The following is a 27,447-nucleotide window of genomic DNA, read 5'->3' as shown; positions in this document are numbered from 1 at the left end:
CCTTAGCGGAAAAGCATGGGGAGCTGACAGATCCCGCCTCATGCAGTTTCACAGAGCATTTGTTCGATCACGTTTAGATAATGGCAGCGTGGTCTATGGATCAGCCTGTATTTCCTAACTAAAGATGTTAGACGCTGTCTACCGTGAGGGCATTCGGAAATCGAGTGGAGCCTTTCGGACCAGCTCAGTTCCGAGTCTGTGGATTCGGCGACGTAACCTTTTGGCTCGACAAGCGTTGAAAATCTCAGCTTCACCTCGGTCATTGGCATTTGCGAGGGGTTCTCAAAGAAACCGGATGTTTTTTTTAAAGTTATATATTTTCAAATCGTTTGCAAAACAACCTTATCCCCTTCAAAATGCCCTCCATTACAACTCATTACATTTGTCCCACCCGTGCTTTCACTGTTCGAAATATTTTTTGTAGTCATCTTTAGAAATGGCTAATAGCTCCTCCCTCGTTTTTTTTTTTTCTAGACTTCTTCAGTGTTGTCAGATCGGTGACCTTTCATGCCCTTTTGCATGCTTGGAAATAAGAAAAAGTCGCACGGAGCCAGGCCAGACGAGTAAGGTGCTTGGGGCAGCGGAACCGTGGCATTTTTAACCAAAAACTGTCTAACAGAGATGGTGTTGTGTGCAGGTGCGTTGTCGTGGTGGAAGAACCAGTCTCTTCTCTGCCACAAATCGGGTCTTTTTTGACGAACACTGTTACGCAGTCTTCTTAAAACCTCCAAATAAAAGATCTGATTGATGGCTTGGCCTGGGGAAGCAAACACTGAATGAACTATGCCCTTGGCATCAAAAAAGCAAATCAGCATTGTTTTGATGTTTGATTTGACTTGGTGACATTTTTTGGACGGGGTGACGATGACGTCTTCCACTGGTTTGACTGTCACTTTGTTTGTGGGTGTTGACCGTAGCACCATGACTGATCACCAGTAATGACCTTTGACAGAAAATCTGGAACAGTTTCAAGCTTTTGTTTGAATACACATGTTTCAGCTCGACGTTCCTTTTGGCTGTCAGTCAGAACCCGAGGAACAAACTTGGCAGCAACTCATTTCATTCCCAAATCATCCGTTAAAATTCGCTGAACTGAGCTCCAAGATAACCCATTAATCTCTGACAGTTAATCAATTACATGTCGACGATCTGTGAGCACAAATTCTTGAATTTTTTCAATATTTTCGTCGATTCGGGCAGTTGATGGCCGTTCAGAACGAGTTTTGTCATCAATCGACATGTCGTCATTTTTAAATTGTGCAAATCACTCGTACACCTGAGCTTTTCCGATAGCTTCATCTCTGTAAGCTGTTTTCAACATGAAAACACTTTCAGCAGCATTTTTACAGAGTAGCAAACAAAATTTCTCAGCTGCACATTGTTAACTTAAATTTGCCGTCGTAAAAAACGAAACACGAACAAAAGAACACTAGCAGAAACAATCACTGCAGATGAACAAAACAAGCCAGGTCGACAATACAGACGGCGCTGAACTGGCAATGAGTCCTAGCGGCAGAAATTGGTACTACACAAGCTCCGTCCACGGCAATGTTGTTCCGGTTTTTTTGGGTACACCTCGTAGTGCAGAGGTCCAATCCAGCTTTGAACGCTGTTTAGGAATCGGCACCATGCGACCAAGCAATTCGAGATACGTGGCTACTGACTGTTTCAAGGATCTGGATGTGTCGGACCATCAAATACACAGCAACGGACATAACGCGTTGCCGCGTTGGTGTCTTCAGAGGCCCAACGTGATTTTAAGCCTAACGCTTGCAAGAAAACTTGTACTCCAGATTATGTTTTTACAAGTTTGTTTTCTTCAATTTTAAGTACGTACCACAATTTTATCGTTGTTTATACGAATGGATCCCAGCAAGAGAATGTCCCCGGTTGTTCCGCTGTTTTCCATGACAGGGATTTCAAAGTGCATCTTCAGGAACAGTATTTACAAATTACGATGCGGAGTTATATGGCGTTATGATGGGACTAGAGAGCAATCACAAACATCACCGTATAAGGTTTCTTGTCTGTTCCGACTCGCTTAGTGCAATGCAGGCGCTTCATCAAATGTATCCAGTAGACCAGCTGATTCAGCTCATCCATGACTCCTTACAGCGGCACCAACACCTTGGCTAGGGGCTGAACTTTTGCTGGGTTCCTGTCACATCAGAAACAGGGAAACGACATGGCCGACAAAGATGCCAAGGAAGCAAGTCAAGATAGTGTTCTCCGTCAATGTCCCATCCCGTTGCACGCCGTCGTCTCATTTTCTGACAAATGCACCATGCGTCATATGGAGATTAAATGGTTGAAGTTGACAGAAAGCAAATTGCGGTCGCTCAAATCTACCTCACAGGAATGGCAGACTTCATGTCAGCCTCACCGCTGGAAGGAGGTTCTGCGTACCAGGCTGCGCATCGGCCACAGCCCTTTAGCACGCGGCTCCCTCCTTCGGCGAGAGGATCCACCACTCTGTGAGGTTTGTGGTGTGCCGCTTTCAGTTCAGCATATTTTGGCAACGTATGTCTTATATACTGATATCAAAGCAGCCCTCACTCTCGATGGAGATCTGCCCACCATCCTCGCGGGTACTGATTCCACTCTTACAAGAGTGGTGACGTTTTGTGAACTGTCAGGGCTCATCCTGCAAATTAATGGAGAAGGGAGACAGACTTTAATGCTATATAAACTGCTACGCGTTTGGGGACAGCCTTCGGCCCCAACCATGAGACTGGCATTCTGACTTTTCGTCAGGACGCTGATGACCATGATGTTTAGCGCCCCTCACCTAAAATCATCATCATCATCCTTAAGCCCCTTTTACTCGGTCGACTTCCTTGTCTCAGTTGACTCCTCGAGACAAGTGAGTATACAGCAGCGCCCCTGGCGTTTTATTCCCGTACTGAGACTCGTCTCTCTCCTTGATACGTCGGTACCAAAACTGCGTGTGTTGTGGGAGTTGAGAGCTGTCTGGTGTGCAATTTGGCATCTGACTGGTGAAAGTAAGGTTTTGAGGGAATATCATTTTTACGAAATATATATATATAATTTGAATCGCGCGCCAAAAACAGAACAACCAATCAGAGACTGTGCTCGACATCTATTGAGGATCCCAGAGTGCCCCAGAGTGCCCCAGAGAGCTAAAACACTAAGAAGAATCGCTTCTCGGGTTTTGGCAAGATCAATGTGTAGTATTTGTGGCCCTTAAAAGGTCCGTTTATTGAGAACTGCTTTCAATGATTATATAAAGTACAATCACCCACAATGCGACAATCTTCCAAAGAAGAAGGACCACTAGCCTTCACCCATAAGTGAATACTACAATCGGAATTTATCTTACAACGTCTACGACAAGACAAAGACAAACTCCCGTGCGGAAAAGGGTAGGAACCCTCACTAGCAATAATAATCTCAGAAACAGGTATAGTACGGTAAGCTAATATTTCCCGACTTTCAAAGGATTCCAAACCGGCTCTAACTGCATTGTTACAAGCAACGAAAGCTACAGTTAGCCATCCGTTACCCAAACTGGAGGAAGAAGAAACTCTCATTAAAGAAAAAGTTAATCTCGCACCACAAAATAAAGTAGGTCCATGAATAAGAACAAATTGAGCAGTTTTAGAAACTCCTCTGGTTTCGTTCTTTTTACCCTTAGCAGAAGATGTCGAAGCACCAAGAGTGCCGTCCACATTGACAAGTGATTTGTAAACCAACATTTACGCATCATTGTAAGAAGCAGTGCCTCAGTGGCTATTCACTCAAACCAAGTGAATGCGCTAGACAGAACAGTGTGCTATCTATAACATCAGTCCTGGCGCATGCAGCGAATGTGGACTCTTTATCAGCTTACGCAATCACACCGGAAATAAATTTTCCAGCAACACACCATCAAGTAATACTAGTGGCGTGTTGCTCCAACGTAATTTGAATCGCGCGCGTGATTTGTAAACCAACATTCGCCGGCGACGACGAAAACAACGTGTACACATCATTGTAAGAAGCAGAGAGAGAGAGAGAGAGAGAGAGAGAGAGAGAGAGAGAGAGAGAGAGAGAGAGTGAGTGAGTGAGAGAGAGAGAGAGAGTAACAAATAATAGGAGTAAACTATGACAGTAGAGTATATCAATGACCAAAGCAGAAATCATGAAGCTCCTGTCAAAGGTCGTGTGGTTAATTCTTTACGCTACTGAGAACTAAAAGAACAGAAAATGTCTCATCCAAATATTTCGAAATACGAGGGTTATTCGGAATGAAAGGGACGATCGGTCGCGAAATGGAAACCGCAGTGAAAAACCGATGAAGTTTTGCACAGGTGTGTTGGGAAGTGTTTCTAGCATGCCCGTCGATCGCGTTAGGTAGTTCTTTTTAGTTCTCAGCTCACAGGTAGCACATACAGATACCTAGAACAACAGTGTCCCCTGCCAAGTACGAGGGCCTGGTGAGAAATTTCGCCTGAAGCTATGCAGCCAACATTACATAACTGTCGTGCGGTTTCTTCTTCAAGACAATTCTCAGCCGCATTCTGCAGGGGCAATGAAGATGCTCCTGCGTCGTTTTCAGTTGGAAATGTTTGATTACCGACAATACAGCCCAAGTTTCATCTCTGCTCACATGAACCGCTAGCTATGAAGACAACACTTTGGCACAGACAACGAGCTGTAGGCCAGCGTAAAGAACTGGCGGAAAGCACTGGCAGTTGCCGTCTATAAACGAGGGTATTGGAAAGTTGATCCAACGCTACGACAAACGTCTAAGTCGGATCGGCGACTATGGAGATAAGCAGCTGGAAGTTGTAGCTAACAGTTGCAAATAAAACAGTTTTGATTTTCACTGTGGTTTCCATTTCGCGACCTATCGTTCCTTATTTTCCGAATAGCCCTCGTATAAACATTCATTAGCTCGAGTAAATATATATATCTGCAAACACATCAAACAATATCAAGAACGTAGCCTTTTCGCTTTATCCTCTGTATCGTGTTTTCCTGCTAAGTGTCAAGTAACATACAAAATTATTTTTCTGTTAAATAATTCTGCCTTTTTCACTGTTGAAATAATTTTGCTTTAAACATGTTTATGTATTGGCTTTCTTATTTATGCTTGTTGTTGTTGTTGTTGTGGTCTTCAGTCCTGAGACTGGTTTGATGCAGCTCTCCGTGCTACTCTATCCTGTGCAAGCCTCTTCATCTCCCAGTACCTACTGCAGCCTACATCCTTCTGAATCTGCTTGATGTATTCATCTCTTGGTCTCCCTCTAGGATTTTTACCCTCCACGCTGCCCTCCAGTACTAAATTGGTGATCCGTTGATGCCTCAGAACATGTCCTACTAACGGATCCCTTCTTCTAGCCAAGTTGTGCCACAAACTCCTCTATTCATTAGTTACGTGATCTACCCACCTTATCTTCAGCATTCTTCTGTAGCACCACAGTTCGAAAGCTTCTATTCTCTTCTTGTCTAAACTATTTATCGTCCATGTTTCACTTCCATACATGGCTACACTCCATACAAATACTTTCAGAAACGACTTCCTGACACTTAAATCAATACTCGATGTTAACAAATTTCTCGTCTTCAGAAACGCTTTCCTTGCCATTGCCAGTCTACATTTTATATCCTCTCTACTTCGACCATCATCAGTTATTTTGCTCCCCAAATGGCAAAACTCCTTTACTACTTTAAGTGTCTCATTTCCTAATCTAATTCCCTCAGCATCACCCGACTTATTTGTGCATAGTGTAGGCTATTTCTCTGTAAAACATAAATACCTGTTTGCTTTCAGATATTTCGTCCCTCTTCTAGGAGAACACTAGATAGGAGAAAATACCGGTATCTTGTGAATCTTTTAAGTGTTTCACGAAAACAAAGCAAACAACGCAATTAAGTTTAAGAAGACACGATAATACAAAATCCATTTCTATAACAGCATTGAGCTCGGTCAGAATAAATGGTTCAAATGGCTCTGAGCACTATGGGACTTAACTACTGCGGTCATCAGTCCCCTAGAACTCAGAACTACTTAAACCTAACTAACCTAAGGCCATCACACACACCCATACCCGAGGCAGGATTCGAACCTGCGACCGTAGCAGTCGCGCGGTTCCAGACTGTAACGCCTAGAACCGCTCGGCCGGCTCGGCCAGTGCGGATGATAGCAGATGCCATCATAGTCGCCTGTTACAGCGCATGCGGAGTGTGCAGCATGCTCGGGAATTTATAATTCCGCACTTGGTACAATCTGCAGATCAGTGACGTCGTAGACACACTCGCGTCGTGGCTGACTGCTAATTTACAAGCAGGCACGAGACACGCACACACTTCCAGCAGTCGATTTTGATCAGAGAATCGCGTTTGTTAGTGTATAGCAATAGTTTCTCGTCCATCTGTTTGTCTGTTGTCTCGTCAATCTGTTAAGACGCATTTTCCTTAGGAACAGTTAGATTATCGGATTGAAATTTATCTTTTTTTTTTCTTCGGTTGGATTATCAAATGGAATTTGTCAGTCTACAGTCTCTTGGCGGTGGAAAAAATTTAAGCTTCTAAGTCAATGCAGTCAAAAGATTCGGCCATCTGTCAAGACCCCTTTTTCTCAGGAACAGGTAGACGTATCCAGCTGAAATTTAGTCAGATACTAAGATCTACGGTCTCTTGGCGGTATAATAAATTTAAGCGTCTAAGTCAATGCAATCAATAGCTACGGCATTTATGTCACATTTTTGATACTCGTAAACTCACCCATCACAACATATAGATGAAGTATCCATATACATAACTAAGTTTGTACGGAACCCTCAGAACGCGAGTCCTGCCTGCACTTGTGTGGTTTTTGTTATATGGTTCTGCAGCAGCACGCCAGAAGGTGGACAGTAAGCTGCGCTGTTGAATATGACACCAAACGATAGTGAATATTACCGTCTATAATGATGTATGCCGCTGGCGTTGCTGTGTTTGATACGATTAATAGTGTCGGGCATCACCGGTGCTTAGATGGGTAACCCTCCAGACGCGCCACAAGCTGTTGGCAGCCCTCCCTTTCCCTTTACGCCAAAGGTAAGGTGGTGTGGTGGCGTAAGGTCCCTCGTCACCAGTTTACTATGAGGTGACGAAAGTCACGCGATAGAGACATGCAGCTATACAGACGGTGGTAGTATCGGATATCGAAGGTATAAATGGCATTGCGTTGGTTAGGCTGTCATCTGTACACAGGTGATTCATGTGTAAATGTTTCCGCCGTGATTATGGCCGCACGACGCGAATTAACAGATTCTGGACGCGGAATGGTAGATGGAACTAAGCACAAGGGACATTCCATTCCTGAAGTTAGGGAATTTCATACTCCGTGAGCCACAGTGTCAAGAGTACGCCGAGAATACTAAATTTAAGGCATTACCTCTCGAGCAGCGGCATTGCGTAGAGTTGTCGCTCCTGACAGACAAGCAATAGTGCGTAAAACAACCGCAAAAATCAATGTGGGACGTACGACGAAAGCATCCGTAAGGACAGTGCGGCGAAATTTGGCCTTAATGGGCTATGGCAGTAGAGGAATAACTCCAGGCCCTTGCTGACAGCACGGCATCGCCTACAGCACCTCTCCCTGGCTCGTGACCGTATACGTTGGACTCTAGACGACTGGAAAACCGTGGCCTAGTGAGATAAGTCCCGATATCAGTTGGTAAGAGCTGACGGTAGTGTACGAGTGTGGCGCAGACCCCACAAAGCAATGGACCCAAGCTGTCCACAAGTCACTGTGCAACCTGGCGGTGGCTCCATAATGGTGTGGACTGTGTTTACGTGGTACGGACAGGGTCCTCTGGTCCAACTGAACCGATCATAGACTGGAAATCGTTACGTTCCGCTACTTGAAGACCAAGTGCAGCCATTCATGGACTTAATGTCCCCAAACAACGATGGATGTCTTTTGCATGATAATGCGCCATGTGATAATGCGCCACAGTTGTTGGTGATTGGTTTGAACAACATTCTGGACAGACAGTTCGAGAGAATGGTTTGGCCACCCAGATCGCCCGACGTGAATGCCATCGAACAATTATGGGACATAATCGTGCACAAAATCCTGCACCGGCAACACTTTTGCAATTATGGTCGGCTACTGAGGCAGCATGGCGCAATATTTCTGCAGAGGATTTCCATCGACTTGGTGAGCCCATGCCATGTCAAGTCCATGTCAAATTTCTGCACTGCGCCGGACGGAAGGAGGTCCTAACGATAGGAGGTGTCCCGTGGCTTTTTGTCACCTCCGTATATGCGTCGGTATGCTGGATTAAATTCTAAATATCTCCACAGGGTTTTACGAAGTGAGGACATGTTATACTGCTGATGATGATCCGTCCGTCGGATGGGGACTTGAAGCTCGGAAGTTCGCTTGGGGCTCTTCGAGAGGAACAGCTTGTGTGATGGCATTGGTTTCACCCACACCCTTGTCTACCGTCCATAACAACACAAACTCAACGCTACACTTTACATGCACTCATTGCTGTCAAGCCACATCACAAATACAAATTAGCCACTTCATAACAGGATCCCGCGCCCGGGTTTCCGGGTTCGATTCCCGGCGGGGTCAGGGATTTTCTCTGCCTCGTGATGACTGGGTGTTGTGTGATGTCCTTAGGTTAGTTAGGTTTAAGTAGTTCTAAGTTCTAGGGGACTGATGACCATAGATGTTAAGTCCCACAGTGCTCAGAGCCGTTTGAACCGTTTGAACAGGACGGAGGATACCAATGGCAAACCACCTCCGTTGGGGCCTGCCTAGAAGGACAATGCAGGATCCCTGCATCTGCTCTCCTGAGCTCACTCCCTGACTATGGGACTACTTTAACTTTGACTTTTATGTTGAAGTTAGACATGATTTGTAAAATAAAATTTAAAAAAAGGTCTATGTAGCGTAATAAACTACAGCACTGGCAAACAGAAAACACAACAAATTTCATTCTTTTGATTCTCTTTAAGAATCTGTGAGGTATGGAACATTAGATTCCAGGTGTAGCTACGATTCTGTTGTAACCTACAAACATTTAATGAAGATTAATGTTTTCATAGGAGCAGAAAATGTCTAGTAAGTATTAGAAGACATAACTGTTTGTTGAGAAACTTTCCGTGCAAGCAAAAGAACGTGAAGTTTTGTTCGCTACACGTCGAACCAAACTTGTTCATGAACGGAATCACAAGTCGCTGAAGAGAGAACTGACGATAAAACTTCAATAGCAATAAAACTAAAGACAAAGTGGAAATGAGTTCTTCGCAATTATTGCTACATCAGAGTCAAAAATACCAGACTCAGAAACATCAGAATCTGCAACAAAGATCTCTTCCGGAAATGAAGTAATTAAATAAAAGTATTCATGTCTTAAATAATCGAGTGAAGTGTAAGAGTGTGTCAGTCTGGAACCGCGCGACTGCCTCGGACATGGATGTGTGTGATGTCCTAAGTTTAGTTAGGATTAAGTAGTTCTAAGTTCTAGGGGACTGATGACCTCAGATGTTAAGTCCCATAGTCCTCAGAGCCATTTTTTTTGTAAGAGTGTGTAAATAATCAGACTCTGTACGAAGTTATTACATGATAAGGAAAGTGTGTATTATAAGAGCAGTAGACCGACACAGAAATACCATAGAAAGCAAAAGAAGAAAGACAAGCACATTTTTTTAAATAAAATCATGCTGTATTAAGTTCTTTAACAGACGTGCTTCAGGATACCACTGAAGGGAAAACATGGGGCACCGCAGAAAGGCGGAAAGAAGTTCGAATATTTGTTGTTAAGTGCTGTTTTGGTTGGAACGCAAAGTAAACCTTCAGGCGGATAATACTTGTTTCTGTCTATATGATAAACACAATTGAAATAATAAATGAAGGAGAACGGTTGCAAAAAGCAATACTGTTTCGTTTACGAATTCAGAATCTTACTATCATTCATGTGTCTTGATATATTTCTGACGCTACAGACACAATCCTCTGCAAAAATACTGTAGCCGTCCATAATTGCGAAAGGGTTGCCGGTGCAGGATTTTGTGCACGAACTGACATATCGATTATGTTCAATAACTGTTCGACGGGATTCATGCCGGGCGATCTGGATGGCCAAATCATTCGCTCTAATTGTCCAGAATGTTCTTCAAACCAATCGCGAACAATTGTGGTCCGATGACATGGCGTATTGCCATCCATAAAAATTCCATCGTCGTTTGGGAACATTAACTCCATGAATGGTCTCCAAGTAGCCGAGCGTAACCATTTCCTGTCAATCACCGGTTTAATTTGACCAGAGGACCCAGCTCATTGCTTGTAAACACAGCCCAAACAATTATGGAACCACCACCCGCTTGGACAGTGACTTGCTGACAACTTGGGTGCGTGGCTTCGTGGGGTCCGAGCCCCACTCGAACCCTACTATTAGCTCTTACCAACTGAAATCAGAACTCATCTGACCAGGCCACGGTTTTCCAGTCGCCTAGGGTCCAACCGATATAGTCAAGAGCCCACGAGAGGCGCTGCAGGCGATGTCGTGTTGTTAGCAAAGGCTCTCGCATCGGTCGTCTGCTACCATAGCCCAATAACGGCAGATTTCGACTCTCTCTCCCAATTGATACGTTCATCGTACGTCCCACGTCAACTTTTGTGGTTATTCCACTCACTGCTCTCGATCGTTAAGCGAACGCCGTCGGCCACTGCCGAATTCCCTAACGATTTCCGAAATGGTTCGTCCATGCATCTAGCACCAACTAGCATTCCACGTTTAAAGTCTGTTAATTTCCGTCGTGCGGTCATAATCACGTCAGAGACATCTACATCTACATCTACATTGATACTCTGCAAACCACATTTAAGTGCCTGGCAGAGGGTTTTGACCGTGTGTTTTGACCGGGGGGGGGGGTGAAGGAGGGAGGGAAACAGAAGGGGGGGGCTGCTTTTGCCCGATATTGGCAAATTTCTGCCACAGAGGACATAAAACGGACGAAACTCGGTAACGCGATACCTCTGGTAGTTTCGTCGGTGCTGCGGCGCCTGGCGCGATGCAACCCGCTTTACGGCGGGACCAGTCCCTCCGCCCGCGGCTGCATTACGCATTGATGTCCTTCATTAGCGGTTTGCGTCGGCTGCCGCTGCCCCGACGTCACGGGACGCCACGCACTTGCGCCGGCAATAATGGACGGTCGGCCAGCGCGGCGACGCCGGCGTCGCTGCTTTCAGCGCCGGCCCATCAATCATTCACTGCCTCCCGCGCCCCTCCACAACACCGCTGCAAGAGACCGCAAGTAGCCGCCGCTCTGCAGTCATCTCGCCTAATAATTTATCCCGCGCGCTTGGCGGCGCCCTTTCAACTGTCATCTTGCACCTACTGGCGCAAGAGACTCGCGCACACGGACCGCGAAACAAAACTGGACGAGTGGAGTGCTCTTCGAATACACCTCCCTCCTCCTTTCACACTATTTGTCAGCGAAAATAACTAGGAGAATGCATTACTCCTCTTCCCTCTCCCAGCTTCTAGCGGTTACCTCGGTCGTTCTTCTCGCCTCCCCCTCCCACCCCTTCTCACTCACCCACCACTCTTGCCTTTTTCTTTCCCCTCTCTCTTTTTTCCCGCGTCTCGGCGTCGGCAGGGGAAATCTTTGCCCCCGGCCTGTCGGAATGACGAACACTGTTTCTTCTTCCGGATAATTAATGTTCTTTCTCGCGGGCCGAGATGAATGCGGTTCGCACCGAGAGCCCTCGCCGACCGGCGTTCACTTTCGTTCGCAATTAAAAGCGGCGAACGCTCTTCAGAGAGGAGAAAGGAAAGAAACTCTAGTCGCGGGCGCTACAGGTCACTTTTGTTCTTCGACAAATTTTCTCTCTCGAGACTAGGAGATTAGCGGAGTTGGCCAAGTGCGTGCGCTCCCTCGGCGCTTGCGAAAGTTGTAACGCGACCCCTTTACCGAAGTATTACCAGAACGAAACCTGACAGTCGCTTCCAGAGTATCGAATTCCTCCTTCGAAGAAATATTACGCGGAATTATACGAAATATTTGACCAGATGAACAACCGCCACTGAGTGATGTATTTATAGAATATAGATCCGCCTCAGTTGCCAGTAATTTTCTTAATTTATTCCACGACCAGTTTCGGAACTTAAAGCTTCATCCTCAGTTGCCACCAAACAATTATTGGAACATAAATGTTTGGCAGCCGGGCCAGTCAGTCATGGGGGATCACATTCAAGTGAAACAAACGCATGGGAGTGTAAGACCAGCACGCACATCGCCTGCCTGGATAGCACTACACGGATGAGATTACTCACCTGAAGATGAAGCTTTAAGCTTCGAAACCGGTCGAGGAATAAATAAAGCGAATTTTTATTCTACAAACAAGGAATTGGGCACAAGAAGGTCCAAGTTAGTGGGAACATGATAATACTTGGAAGTATAGTCCTTTCGCGCTTTTTGGTCACCAATCTCTCGTATAGATTAATACTTCTCTCTCTCCGTTGTTTCTAATCTTATATCTACATGAATTCTGCGCAAGATACTTTACAAAGTGCAGAGGAGGGTACCTTTCATATCCCTTCCTTGTTCGATTTGCGGATTGATTGTGGGAAGAATGATTGTCCACAAAACTTCTTTTTTTTTCCTTTTGGTCACCAGTCACCTGGTTTGATACAGTCCGATACAAATTCTTCTCCTCTAACCTCTCCATCTCAGAGTAGCACTTGCGTCTAGTATTTGTTGAATGCATTCCAATCTCAGTCCTCCTCTACAGTTTTTACTCTTCACAACTCCCCTCTTTTAGTACCAGGAAAGTTATTCCCTGATAACTTAACTCATGTCCTATCATCCGCTTCCTCCTTCTTATAACTGTTTCCCACATATTTCTATTCTGCGATGATCTCCTCGTATCTTACCTTACCACTCTACCTAATTTTCAATATTCGTCTGAAGCAAAACATCTGAAACTCTTTGATTCTTTTCTTCTCAGCTTCCCCACAGTCCATGTTTCAGTACCATACACTGCTGTGCTCCGCACGTACATTCTCAGAATTTTCTTTCTCAAATTATACCAGTAGCCTTCTTTTGGTCAGGAATGCCCTTTGTCTGGGCAAATCTGCTTTTTAAGTCCTTGCTTCGTTCGTCATGGGCTGTTTCACTTCCAAGGTAGCAGAATTCCTTAAGTTCTCTACTTCGAGTTCCGCAGTTTTGATGTTAATTTTATCATTAATCTTATTTCTGCTGCTCCTTATTACTTTCGTCTTTCTTCAGTTTTGCCTCAATCCATATTTAGTGCTCAGTACACAGTTCATTTACACCGAAGAGCCAAAGAAACTGGAACACCTGCCAAATATCGTGTAGGTCCCCGTGAGCACGTAGAAGTGCCGCAACAGGACATGGAGTGGACCCAACTAATTTCTAAAGTAGTGCTGGAGGGAACTGACACTGCAGGGCTGTCCATAAATCCGTAAGAGTACGAGGGTATGGAGATCACTTCTGAACAGCACGTTCCAGGGCATCCCAGATATGCTCAATAATGTCCATGTCTGGGGAGTTCGGTGGCCAGTGGGAGTGTTTAAACTCAGAAGAGTGTTTCTTGAACCACTCTGTAGCAATTCTGGAGGTGTAGAGTGTCGCATTGTCCTGCTGGAATGGCCAAGACCGTCGGAATTTACAATGGACATGAATGGATGCAGGTAATCAGGCAGGATGCTTACATACGTCTCACCTGTCAGAATCGTATTATCACTCCAACTGTACACCCCCTCCCCCCCCCCCCCCGACGTCATTACAGAGTCTCCACCAGCTTGGTCAGTACCCTGCTGACGAGCAGGGTCCATGGATTCATGACCCGTACACGTCCATCCGCTAGATACATTTTGCAACGAGACTCGTCCGACCAGGCAACATGTTTCCAGACATCAACAGTCCTACGTCGGTGTTGACGGGCCCAGGTTTGTTTCGAGCCATCATCAAGGGTACACGAGTGGGCCTTCGGCTCCGAAGGCCCATATCGATGATGTTACATTGAATGGTTCGCACGTTGACACTTGTTGATGGTCCAGTATTGAAATCTGCAGCAATTTGCGGAAGGGTTGCACTTCTGTCATGCTGAACATTTCTTTTCAGTTGTAGTTGGTCTCGTTCTTGCAGGATGTTTTTCCGGCTACAGCGATGTCGAAGATTTGATGTTTTACTGGATTCCTGATACGGTACGCTCGTGAAATGGACGTGCGGGAAAGTCACCATTTCATCGCTAACTCGAAGATGCTGTGTCCCATCGGTCGTGCGCCGAGTATAATATCACGTTCAAATTCACTTAAATCTTGATAACCTGCCATTGTAGCAGCAGTAACCGATCTAACAACTGCGCCAGGCACTTGTCTTATGTAGGCGTTGGCGACCGCAGCGCCGTATTCTGCCTGTTTACATGTCTCTGTATTTGGTTATGCATGCTACAACAGTTTCTTTGGCGCTTCAGTGTAGTTTAGTACGTCCTGTAATTCTTTCTCGCTCCCAGTGAATCTCATCGTTGACACACTCTCACTCTGAATTTCGTTGCCTATCTGTCATCGCTTCTTCGATATACTAATTGGACGGTACGGGAGGGAGGTTGCATCCCTGTCTCACACCCTTTTTAATCCCTACGCTTCGATGTTGGTGATCCATTCTTATTGTTCGTTCTTTGTTCTTATACATATTGTATGTTTCGCGTCTTTCCCTCCAGCTTACACCTATTTTTCGAAGCCTTTAGAACAGATTACAAAATTTTACACTGCTGAACGCTATTTCTAGGTCGATAAATCCTACGAAGGTGTCCTGATTTTTCTTACTATTGCTTCCACTATCAAGGGCAACGCCAGAACTGCCTCTCTGGTGCATTCATCTTTCCTGAAGCCAAGCTGATCGTCATCTAACAGGGCCTCAGTTGTCTTTTCTATTCTTCTGAATATTATTCTTGTCAGCTAGTTTGAAGTATGAGCCGTTAAACAGATTCTACTATAGCTTTCACTCTTATCCGTCCTTGCTATCTTTCGAAATTCTAGTGCTATGTCACCAGTCTCATATATTCGATACTTTACGTATGAGCTCTAGCTTCTCTGATTTTCTCATGGTAATCATTTCGTATTTTGGAGGACGCAATATGTCGCTCAACCTTTCTTGGAAAGCCCGCATCTCGTGGTCGTGCGGTAGCGTTCTCGCTTCCCACGCCCAGGTTCCCGGGTTCGATTCCCGGCGGGGTCAGGGATTTTCTCTGCCTCGTGATGGCTGGGTGTTGTGTGCTGTCCTTAGGTTAGTTAGGTTTAAGTAGTTCTAAGTTCTAGGGGACTTATGACCACAGCAGTTGAGTCCCATAGTGCTCAGAGCCATTTGAACCATTTTTCTTTCTTGGAAGGTACGCTATCGGAGTTACAAAAACAAACCTCTCGATGATACAACACTGCCGGAGAAACAAATGCAATACGCTCAACGATAATGTTCAGTGGAACCCGTTTATAAGACATGGATACTGAGGTGTTGTAGTGTTACTGATTCATTTGTCATCATCTTCGGCGATCAGATGGCGCTACCGAGACCTGTTCGTGTGGCTTTTGTTTCGATTTTGCAGGCAGTAACTGTGTTGAGTTTAGAGTTTAACAGTGTCTGCAACATTCATTCTACGATACAAACGTGCCCCACGAGTTGAACAGCTTCAGCCGTTTGAACGGGATCGCATTGTGTCCCTGCCGGAAGCTGGACGGCGTGTGGACAGACTGATGCATATGTTGGACACAATTTGCAATATTCCCACGACCGTAAAACAGGACATAGCGGTCCGCGTAGTACACACATCAAGAACGACGCACTGTGCGTGTAGCAGTGGCTGGTCGAACGTTAGTCAAGGAAGAAATCCGTTAACGTATTACACCGATTGTGCCACCAATGACCATTGGTAACTGCTACAAACAGGATTAAGATACTAAAATACGTTGCTAGTCCGGTTTGGTACGGATTCCACACAGTTCAACAATATAGCCGGATGGGTCGCACAGGTGATTTGTAAGTAATCTCATTGGTAGACTGACTACATTTCCCTAGTATTGTACCTTTAAACTGAAGTCTGCTGCTTGCTTTGCCCACGACTGAACCTTTCCAATCGAACCTTGTCATCTCCCTGCAAAATGTATACCCAGATATTTCTATTAGTTGTCCGAGTCCAACTGCGACTCACTGATTTTACTATCACAAGACACTAAGTTTTTTCGTTTTGAAAAGTGCATAATCTTGCGTTGTCAAGATGTGACTGAATATTTGTACAGCTCCTTTCAATCTGTACCGAGCGATGTGGCGCAGTGGTTAGCACACTGAACTAGAATTGGAAGAACGACTGTTCTAATTCGCGTCCGACCATCTAGATATTTAGTTTTCTCGTGGCTTCCCTAAACCGCTCCAGGCAAATTCCAGGGTGGTGCCTTGTAGAGGGCACGGCTGGTTTCCTTCTCCAAACCGAGACTCTGATCCGTCTCTAATGACCTATATATCGACGGGACGTTAAACCCTAATCTTCCTTCCTTCTTGCTGACATCATTTTCCGAGATTTTTGGGAGGGTGAAGTATTCTATAACAGTACAATGGTTAATTCTAGAACAGTACTGACATCATTTTCCGAGACTTTTGAGAACGTGATGTATTCTAGAATGTTATCACACCTTGGCAACAATAATATCCTCAGAAAATCCCAGTCTGATCTCAGAAGGGTTACTCTGCATAGCTCATTTACATGTTCGCTTACCAGATTTTACGAGCATTAAATAATAAAACAGCGCCGGTTGGCATTTTCTGCGACCTATTTAACGCATTTGACAATATTACTTCCCTCGCCTGCTTTTCGCACTCCACTCTGCACAATCCCCCTGACTAGACTGCTGCGCTAATTCGGTAGGCTCCAAAATAACTCCTGAATTTGGACGACGGGGCACCCCCGCGCCATCTGGCTGCTCCGATCCTACAGAGATGAGTATAATTCTACCTTCACAGTGGCACCGCCATCGGATCATTCCGCCGACGACCGACGTTGACCGAAAACAGCCGATTTTTTCAAATCAGTACGCCAGTATGTGCGCGGGATAAATTTGGAAATTTGTGGTAAGGGCTTATGGTACCAAACTACTGAGGTCATCGGTCCCTAAGCTTACACACTACTTAATCTAACTTAAACTAGCTTACGCTAAGGACGACACACACACACACACACACACCCATGCCCGACGAAGGTCTCGAACCTCCGACGGGGGGAGCCGCACGGACCGTGACAAGACGCCTTAGACCACGTGGCTACCCCGAGCGGCTCTGTGCTAATGATCTCAACGTCCGGATGTAGAGACTTCAGAAAACAGTATTAAATTTCTTTTTCTTCGTTCGAATCGGGCCAAGTTCCCACACGCAGAGCTTGGATTGTGAGAGATTTTTAAATTTAGTGCAAGAAAGAAGGAATTTCTGATGTTCTGAGGATGAGAAACAAACTGGTATTCAAAACATAAGGGCGAAAGTAACTTCCGTATGATGTGTCGCTGCCAAATAACATAGCTCGATGACACTTGGACTATACACAGAAAAAACTTCTATGGTATAGCAGAGAACGTAACTGAAAGGAATACGCAATGATACGCACAGAAATGACTCATTCAAAAAGAAGTATCACACTGAAGTCACCTAGTCTTATGATGGTTCCCTGGAGATTAAAAAAGGCGGGACATGGTGTGACTGTGTGGGTTTTATTTTGTCAAGTTGCGCAATGGATTGATCCAACAAGCACCCTTTGGCTCCTGCAAAAAACAATTTCCACCTCACACTACTACAGAAGTCTGACAGACGCTCCTAATGTACCAACAAAAAAACTACTTGAAAACGTTCAGCAACAAATATCTTCTGGAGTCGTCCGCTGTAAGGAAAAGACACAAAAATATTCTATATTCTTACGTAACTAGTGGAATACTTGGTTACTGGAGTATTTGCTAGTTAGTGTAAGAGAAACATTAAACGAACGAAAAATATTATTTATTGCAAAAACTTCTGAGAAATCAAGTGAAACTTTTTCTTATAAATTAATAAATTTCCGGGTTCTTTTCGGAACAGTATATTGCATCTTATGGATAGGAATGCTACTATTTTACAAAGTTTGGAAAGGTTCTTTTTTCTCCCTTTTCTTTAAGAATGTTATTTACTCGGCAGAATGGCTGAGAGCCGCGCCTACACAACTTGAATAACTTTTCTAGGCATACGAAATCTTCAAACAAAACCGTTACTGCCGGCCGAAGTGGCCGTGCGGTTAAAGGCGCTGCAGTCTGGAGCCGCAAGACCGCTACGGTCGCAGGTTCGAATCCTGCCTCGGGCATGGATGTTTGTGATGTCCTTAGGTTAGTTAGGTTTAACTAGTTCTAAGTTCTAGGGGACTAATGACCTCAGCAGTTGAGTCCCATAGTGCCCAGAGCCATTTGAACCATTTTGAAAACCGTTACTATAAGAAAATATTTGTGTCAGTTTGAAAAATGTGCAATTGTTTTTAATGCTTTATACCAAGTTACTGTTACTGATACTGGGATTAATGCCATCGCACCCGCACCAGATGTATAAGGGACGATCAAAAAGTTTCCGTTGGAAGACCACACTAGCTCTTTACCTAAACGTCGTTGCTTATATACCCGCATGTGGGTCGTGCTGGATTGCATATACATTGCAGCAACATCCTCAAACCTAAACATTTTCATCGACCCTTATATTGTCTCGCTTGCGAATAGATAATGTACTATCCTTAGCAATAACTCCTATAGCCCAGTTCTGCACAGTTAGACATGTTTCTTTGTCGAATTTGTATAGTAAGCTATTTCTTTCCAGTTGCTGGTAGGCTAATGATCTGACAATCTGGTTTCGTCGTTGGACTAAAGAGTCCGCTCACCACTGACTTCAAATATGCTACTAGGTCGTCTTCTTGTTCTGCAGTGAACACAGTTTTAAACTTCCAATCTTATTTGTCAGTTCTCCAGTTGGGATTATTCTTAGTCTGACGAATGTATCTTCGCAACATTGATTTGGGAACGTTAATCTCCTTAGAAGCCTTTAAAACAACCATTTCTGAAGATCAAATGGCTGAAACTGTCATTTCCAATGATTTAATATCCCACTGCTATCTGTCAGTCTTTCTAATGTAAGCTCACACCATCTGGAAAAGCTAGTGGAATGAAAGAAATATATAGTCTGAAATCCACCTGCATAAAAAGGCACTGCCCTATTCTGCTTCGTCCCGATCCGCTCCAAGAGCACATTTCAGGTTAACAAGCTATATGCAGGAAATTAACTGACGAATTTAAACGTATTCTTCTTCTTTCGTTTCGCCCTCTTCATTCTTAACGTGTTGTTTCTTCCTTTGTGCCCAGTATTTCTTCATTGTCTCTGCTTCTCTTCCGAAGTGATGGGTATCGACTTAATTTTAAATCTGTCTCGGAACCTTGTTTTTTCGTCTTTAATACTTATCTGAGCTGTTCGATCGTGTAGTAACTTTCTTGTAATTTTTAATTCAATTAGGTCCTCTTTAGTTCTCGTAAACCAATTAGGTTTTGTTATGCGGTTACGGAAGAAATCAAAAATTCCCTTCGTTAGTCTATAAGAGTTCATTCTGAGATGATGTCCGTAAAAATTTTGTGTCTTTCTTTGCGCAGTTCTAAGGGTTTTTAAATATTTTTTGTAGAGTGTACTATTTTATCATTCTGATATTTTATTCCTGTGCTTTTCTTAAAATTTTTCTTTTTTTGACTGTTCTATCTGGCCACATGGCTAGGGCGGTGCTGCATACAATGCTTCTGGCTTGATCACTGTTTTGTAATGCTACATTTTGGACTCCTACGAAAGGGATTGCTTCTTGTACGTCTCCCTTTATCAATTGGAAGGCCAATTCAAGATTGTTTCTTCCTGGATTCTTTCGCCTTGCGGGATGTTGCATTCCAGCTAATCCATTCCTCCAGATACGTAAATTCTTTTACTATTTCTGTGTTATATTCTTGGACTTTTGGGTATTTATGTGGGTGTTTGTTGTTGGTCATAATTTGAGCTTTTTTTCAAAGGATATGTAATAACTATTTTAGCTGCTTGTTTCTCTAGTTCAAGGATTTGTTCCTTTGCTTCCTCTATTGTTTCAGAAAACAGGCTACAAAGGCAATGGAGTTGATATTGAGAGTTTCCTTTATGCAGCCCAGTCCTATTACGCTCTTTATATTTTTGCTCCATTGTCCGATTACTTTCTCAAGTGCGCAATTGAACTATTTAAACGTATTATACAGGGTGTTCGAAAATTTCCGTTACAAACTTCTAAGACTTGCAGAGGGGAGTGGCTATATAATATTTTGAATAGGAACCAATGTCGGAAACGTACCGTTTCCGTTCTACGAATGTTTCAGTCCATATGTTTAACTCATCCACTTTTGCTTGAGGAACTGAATTAGGCGTGACATAGTACATTAGGTAACAATTTGAAAGGAAACATAACGAAAATTCCATTTATGATTTAAGCACGCTTGTTTATATTAACACTTAAACATTACTAGTTTACATTATTCCAAACCAAAAAAGAGCCCATACAGGACAGTACAGATGCATTACAACAGCGGCTCGCTGTGGCAACCAACGGTTATTACAGAACTGTACCTACGAGGCATGTTCTGGTACACTCTCCATCCCACCTGACGTCTTTTCAGTTTCCAGTCCAGCGTCCAGAACTCGTGCCAGCCGATCTTCCTCTTTCTCTATAGGAGTCTCGTAAATTAAACGTTTCATACGACCCCACAACAAGTAATCCATAGGAGCTAAATCCTGCGATGGTGGCGACCAAGCGGTTTGATCATCTCGGCCTGTCCATCTTTGCCGGCCGGAGTGGCCGAGCGGTTCCAGGCGCCTCAGTCTGGAACCACACGACCGCTATGTTCGCAGGTTCGAATCCTGCCTCGGACATGGATGTGTGTGATGTCCTTAGGTTTGTTAGGTTTAATTAATTCTAAGTTCTAGGCGACTGATGACCTCAGAAGTTAAGTCGCATAGTTGGTTCAAATGGCTCTGAGCACTATGGGACTTAACATCTATGGTCATCAGTCCCCTAGAACTTAGAACTACTTAAACCTAACTAACCTAAGGAAATCACACAACACCCAGTCATCACGAGGCAGAGAAAATCCCTGACCCCGCCGGGAATCGAACCCGGGCGCGGGAAGCGAGAACGCTACCGCATGTTGAAATGTCTCCGAACTGCAAGTGAGAAGTGAAGTTGCCCCTCGTCTTGCTGAAACGAAATTTCCTGATGGATATTCAGAGGCACAGCTTCCAAGAATATGTTTTGTAGGAAGATCAAGCATGCAGGATCAGTTAGCTTGATTGGAAGGAGGTATAGCCCAATCACATACTTGCCCACACATTAATGCCAGACAGGTGCTGAATTCCCTGAACATGCGTGGCACGAGGGTTTTCGTCTGCCCAGACATGGCTGTTTGGCGAATTCAGAACACAATTCATCTGTAAACACAACTCGAAGTGGAAACAAGGATGTGTCGACGCAGCGGTGCAAGAACCGCATGTATTAGCCAACGCGTTGTGGAAAATCGTCTGGACCCATAGCGTGTACCCTTTATAAATCGTAGTCGTAAGTAGCGCGGATGTAATTGTTGCTCACGCAGAAAGGCCCAGACTACGGTAGAATGACTATACCCACTGCACGCGCAATTGTCCGAGTACTCGTTGACGTGTTCTCTTCAACGCGACACAGTACATCTTCTTCATATTCGCGCGTGCGGCGTCGCCATGGAGCACCACACACCTGCCTCGTCGTGGTGAAGGTACCCGTTTCTCGGAGCCGCTGCTGACTTGGGCAAAAAGTTTGTGCGATGGCGTGCTACGTTAAGGAAAACGTTTGTCATATAGCCGACTAGCAGGTCTTCCACCACCTCGAGCTTCGCCACACACAAGGAGCATGCCTGTGTATTCCCAAAATGTGTACCGAACCATGGCTACTGTACCTGAGATGCACATGCATTGAATAGATCTCGCAGCAAGGCAGACGTTAAGTGATATCATGTGATCGTCTGACGTAGTACACGTCGTTCTGTCTACGCTGTTGCATACCAGGACGAGCAACACTGAGACTTTTCTCTTTGCCTCAGCAGACTTGGACGCGTTACACATCTGAACTGAAAAGGTCATAGAATGGAACCGGTACATTTGCGGACATGGGTTCCTGTTCAGAGTATTATGTACTCACTCCACTTTGCAAGTCCTCGATGTTTGCCACCGGACTATCACAACACCCTGTACATAACAGGTCTGATAAGTCCAATAAATGCACAACGAGTAAAATTTATTTTTTATTTGGGCCCTTCCTGGTGTTGAAATTTTAATGGCCAGCAGTGGATTATCAAAGAACAGCATGTATCTCTGTCACCATCCGAACGGAGTCATCCTAATGTCTACGTCTACGTCTACGTGATCACTCTACTACTCACAATAAAGTGCCTGGCAGAGGGTTTAGTGAACCACCTTCATGCTGTCTCTCTACCGTACCACTCTCGAACGGCACGCGGAAAGAACGAGCACTTAAATTTTTCTGTGCGAGCCCTTATTTCTCTTATTTTATCGTGATGATCATTTTTCCCTATGTAGGTGGATGCCAACAGAATGTTTTCACAATCGGAGGAGAAAACAGGTAATTGAAATTTCAAAAGAAGATCCCGTCGCAACGAAAATGGCCTTTGTTTTAATGATTGCCACTCCAATTCGCGTATCATGTCTGTGGCACTACCTCCCCTATTTCGCGATAATACAAAACGAGCCGCCCTTCTTTGAACTATTTCGATTTCATCCGTCAGTCTCACCTATTGCGGATCCCACACAGCAATACTCCAGAATATGGCGGGTAAGTGTGGTGTAAGCAGTTCCCTTAGTAGACCTGTTGCACCTTCTAAGTGTTCTGCCAATGAATCGCAGTCTTTGGTTTGTTCTACCCACAACATTATCTATGTGATCGTTCCAATTTAGGTTATTTGTAACTGTAATTCCCAAGTATTTAGTTGAATTTCCAGCCTTCAGGTTTGTGTGACATATCACGTGATCGAAATGTAGCGGATTTCTTTTAGCACACATGTGGATAACTTCACTCTTTTCTTTATTCAGGGTCAATTGCCACTTTTCGCACCAGACAGATATCTTATCTAAATCATTTTGCAATTCGTTTTGGTCTTCGGATGTCTTTACAAGACAGTACATGACAGCATCATCTCCAAACAATCTAAGAGGGCTACTCAGGTTGTCTCCTATGTCGTTAATATACAGGGTAGTCAATTGATCGTGACCGGGCCAAATCTCTCACGAAATAAGCGTCAAACGAAAAAACTACAAAGAACGAAACTTGTCTAGCTTGAAGGGGGAAACCACATGGCGCTATGGCTGACCCGCTAGATGGCTTTGCCATAGGTCAAATATATATCAACTGCGTTTTTTTTTTAAATAGGAACCCCCATTTTCAATTAAATATTCGTGTAGTACGTAAACAAATATGAATGTTTTAGTTGGACCACTTTTTTCGCTTTGTGATAGATGGCGCAGTAATAGTCACAAACATATGGCTCTCAATTCTAGACGAACAGTTGGTAACAGGTAGGTTTTTTAAATTAAAATACAGAACGTAGGTACGTTTGAACATTTTATTTCGGTTGTTTCAATGTAATACATGTACCTTTGTGAACTTATCATTTCTGAGAACACACGCTGTTACAGCGTGATTACCTGTAAATACCACATTAATCCAATAAATGCTCAAAATGACGTCCGTCAACCTCAATGCATTTGGCAATACGTGTAACGACATTCCTCTCAACAGCGAGCAGTTCGCCTTCCGTAATGTTTGCACATGCATTGGCAATGCGCTGACGCATGTTGTCAGGCGTTGTCGGTGGATCACGATAGCAAATATCCTTCAACTTTCCCCACAGAAAGGAATCCGGGGACGTCAGAACCGGTGAACGTGCAGGCCATCGTATGGTGCTTCGACGACCAATCCAGCTGTCACGAAATATGCTATTCAATACCGCTTCAACCGCACGTGAGCTATGTGCCGGACATCCATCATGTTGGAAGTACATCGCCATTCTGTCATGCAGTGAAACATCTTGTAGTAACATCGGTAGAACATTACGTAGGAAATCAGCATATATTGCACCATTTAGATTGTCATCGATAAAATGTTAGCCAATTATCCTTGCTCCCATAATGGCGCACCATACATTAACCCGCCAAGGTCGCTGATGTTCCACTTGTCGCAGCCATCGTAGATTTTCCGTTGCCCAATAGTGCATATTATGCCGGTTTTCGTTACCGCTGTTGGTGAATAACGCTTCGTCGCTAAATAGAACGCGTGCAAAAAATATGTCATCGTCCCGTAATTTCTCTTATCTCCAGTGGCAGAACTGTACACGACGTTCAAAGTCGTCGCCATGCAATTCCTGGTGCATAGAAATATGGTACGGGTGCAATCGATGTTGATGTAGCATTCCCAACACCGACGTTTTTGAGATTCCCGATTCTCGCGCAATTTGTCTGCTACTGATGTGCGGATTAGCTGCGACGGCAGCTACAACACCTACTTGGGAATCATCATTTGTTGCAGGTCGTGGATGACGTTTCACATGTGGCTGAACACTTCCTGTTTCCTTAAATAACGTAACTATCCGGCGAACGGTCCGGACACTTGGATGTTGTCGTCCAGGATACCGAGCAGCATACATAGCACACACCCGTTGGGCATTTTGATCACAATAGCCAAACATCAACACGATATCGACCTTTACCGCAATTGGTAAACGGTTCATTTTAACACGGGTAATGTATCACCGTCCGCACTGGTGTAATTTTACGTGATACCACGTACTTATACGTTTGTGACTACTACGGCGCCATCTATGACAAAGCGAAAAAAGTGGTCCAACTAAATCATTCATATTTCTTTACGTACTACACGAATATGTAATAAAAAATGGGGGTTCCTATTTTTAAAAAATGCAATTGATATCCGTTTGACCTATGGCAGCGCCATCTAGCGGGCCAACCACAGCGCCATCTGGTTTCCCCCTTCAAATTAGACGAGTTTCGTTCTTTGTAGTTTTTTCGTTTTGATGCTTATTTCGTGAGATATTTGGCCCGGTCACTATCAATGGACCAACCTGTAGATCAAGATCTATGGAGGACCTATAACACTTCCTTTGGGGAAAGCCGGATATTATTTTTGTTTTACTCGATGTCTTATCGTCTATTACTACGAACTGTGACCTTACTGACAGGAAATCACGAATCCAGTCGCACAACTGAGGCGATATTCCATAGGCACGCAGTTTGGTTAGAAGACGCTTGTGAGGAACGGTGTCGAACTATCCTAATGTGTGTGTGTGTGTGTGTGTATGTGTGTGTGTGTGTGTGTGTGTGTGTGTGTATGCGTATGTTTTCGCCACTGAGGGCGAGGTGTGTGCCCGGCAGGTACCACAACGGCCCCCGCAAGCTGAGCGACGCGATGCGGGACGCGATGCAGAAGGACCCGGTGGCGCCGGTACTGTGGGAGCCGCACCTCGCCGCGCTGGACCGCCGTGTGCGCATCGTGCTGCAGGCCGTGCGCGACTGCGTTGCCCGCGACGACGCCGTCGAGGCGGTGGTGCGCAACGACGCCGACGGCGACGCCGCCGACGCCGCCCCCGCAAGCGGCTCCTAGCGGCGGCGCGCGCGGCGGCGGCTGCGGCAGCGCCAGCGGAGGCGCCTGCACCCGTAGCCGCCCCCGCGCACCGCCCCTCGGACAGCCGACAGTCGTCGGACACTCTGTGTTTACAGTGGACTCTGCTCTCGTGTGATGGTCGTCGCAAAAGTAAACAACAACCTAGGGACCACGCTGCTTCCATAGCGCCCGCTCCAGAACTCGTGTCCTACTCTTTTTCTACAGCTCCACTAAGCTTCACCAGTTCTCTGCTGAACCTGTAAATGTACATGTGTACACACGACACGAGATGCGTGCTTTTTTTCTACCGATCAATTCCTAATAAAGGAGGGGAACTTCACCATATCTAAACTGACATATACCGCTCAGAATATTTCACACAAATGTTCCTAAACGCAAATCACAGCGTTAACGCATACGATACAGCTAGTCCTGTACGGTTTTTGGTCTGCAAGTCAATGCCGTATTATCCTCCGCATTGCGTACAAGAAAGCGACGAACTCCTCACCGGCTCTTCTTTCTAGCCAGTACGAACTGATACGCACAGTATAACTCGACCTCTTTGCTAGGAATGCACCGAGCGTAATGATCGCCTCCTAGGTGGGGGGAGGGGTGTAACGGGAACAAGCCCCGCCTTCTTCTCGCAGGGCATGCAGCACAATGAAAATAATGTTGCATTCATAGCGCCTACCAAAATGCTACGATCTGTTACACTGTTTTCTAGGAAAGGTTGACAGTGGCGGAAACTCTCCGTACCAGCGCTAAGTCATCTAACTTCATTCGACTCCTTCGCTTCCAGAAAAGTTCCAAGTTATATTGTGCGTATTGTAGTTTCACTTGTAATTACACACTCTTTTCCGATTCACAAACTTTCCGCGCCAGTGACAAGACCAGCTGATGTCACAAGCTCTTTACGCTTCTTGGTCGTGACGCACCAAGGACTGAAGACACTTGTGATGATGTGTTTAATAAACATGTATTACCAACAACGCTAAAGAAGTAATTGCAATCCAAAAAGTTCGTCTGACTCACAATGTTTGGGGACTAATTTGACTACAAGAAAATTCTATTACGTCCCTGTTATACAGAATGTCCTATAAAAACTCCGACGAACATGATAAATATCGAAATAAGAAAAACATGTCCGTAAAGATGGCCTCTGAAATGCATACTTGAAGAGGTGTGATCGCTTGTTCATTTTTGATTCTGTGAAATAGTTCTCTTCTACTGCAAGGTCTTAGCTTTCCAAATTTGAGGAAGAAGTATTGACCAAAACGAGGAAAAAATTTCCAGTAAATGTGGGCTCTAAGATGAATACCTTAAAAGTTATGAGCAATTGTTCATCTCCGCTAGTGTGAAAAACATCTCTTCTACAGAACACGTGCTCACAGCTCTTAAGGTATGCATTTTGGAATCCATGTTTATTGGAAATTTTTTCCTTATTTTGGCCCGTACTACCTCTTCCCAAAATAGAAAAAAGCAAAGAGCTTGCAGTAGAAGAGATGTGTTTCGTAGCGTGGTTAAGTGCTCATACCTCTCAAGATAATCTTTAAGGCCTCTGCTCATTAGACTTTTTTTCTTGTTTTCGTGTAAGGTTTGTCAGTGATTATTTTGGGTGGGGTGTATATCGTGCCATAGACAGGAAAATTCACCTAGCCATAACGTCGTCTTACGTACCAAATAAACACACATACATTTCTCTCTTCCAC

The 27,447-nt window shown here is 44.6% G+C and overlaps 1 protein-coding gene across 1 annotated transcript in view; it reads left to right on the top strand.

Annotated features, from left to right (window-relative positions):
* Window positions 1–25,924, top strand: part of LOC126234940 (extracellular serine/threonine protein CG31145-like) — a 186,670-nt gene extending 160,746 nt beyond the window's left edge. Inside the window, exons 7-8 of the mRNA XM_049943679.1 lie at window positions 25,510–25,725; window positions 25,855–25,924. Coding sequence (XP_049799636.1) covers window positions 25,510–25,725; window positions 25,855–25,924 — 286 coding nt within the window. The remainder of the gene's footprint in view (window positions 1–25,509; window positions 25,726–25,854) is intronic.
* The last annotated feature ends 1,523 nt before the right edge of the window (window positions 25,925–27,447 follow it).

The sequence above is a fragment of the Schistocerca nitens genome, chromosome 2 (assembly GCF_023898315.1).
Source record: "Schistocerca nitens isolate TAMUIC-IGC-003100 chromosome 2, iqSchNite1.1, whole genome shotgun sequence".
Classification (NCBI taxonomy): domain Eukaryota; kingdom Metazoa; phylum Arthropoda; class Insecta; order Orthoptera; family Acrididae; genus Schistocerca; species Schistocerca nitens.
The sequence above is the reverse complement of the archived record's forward strand: the minus strand, read 5'-3'. Positions and strand labels throughout refer to the sequence as shown.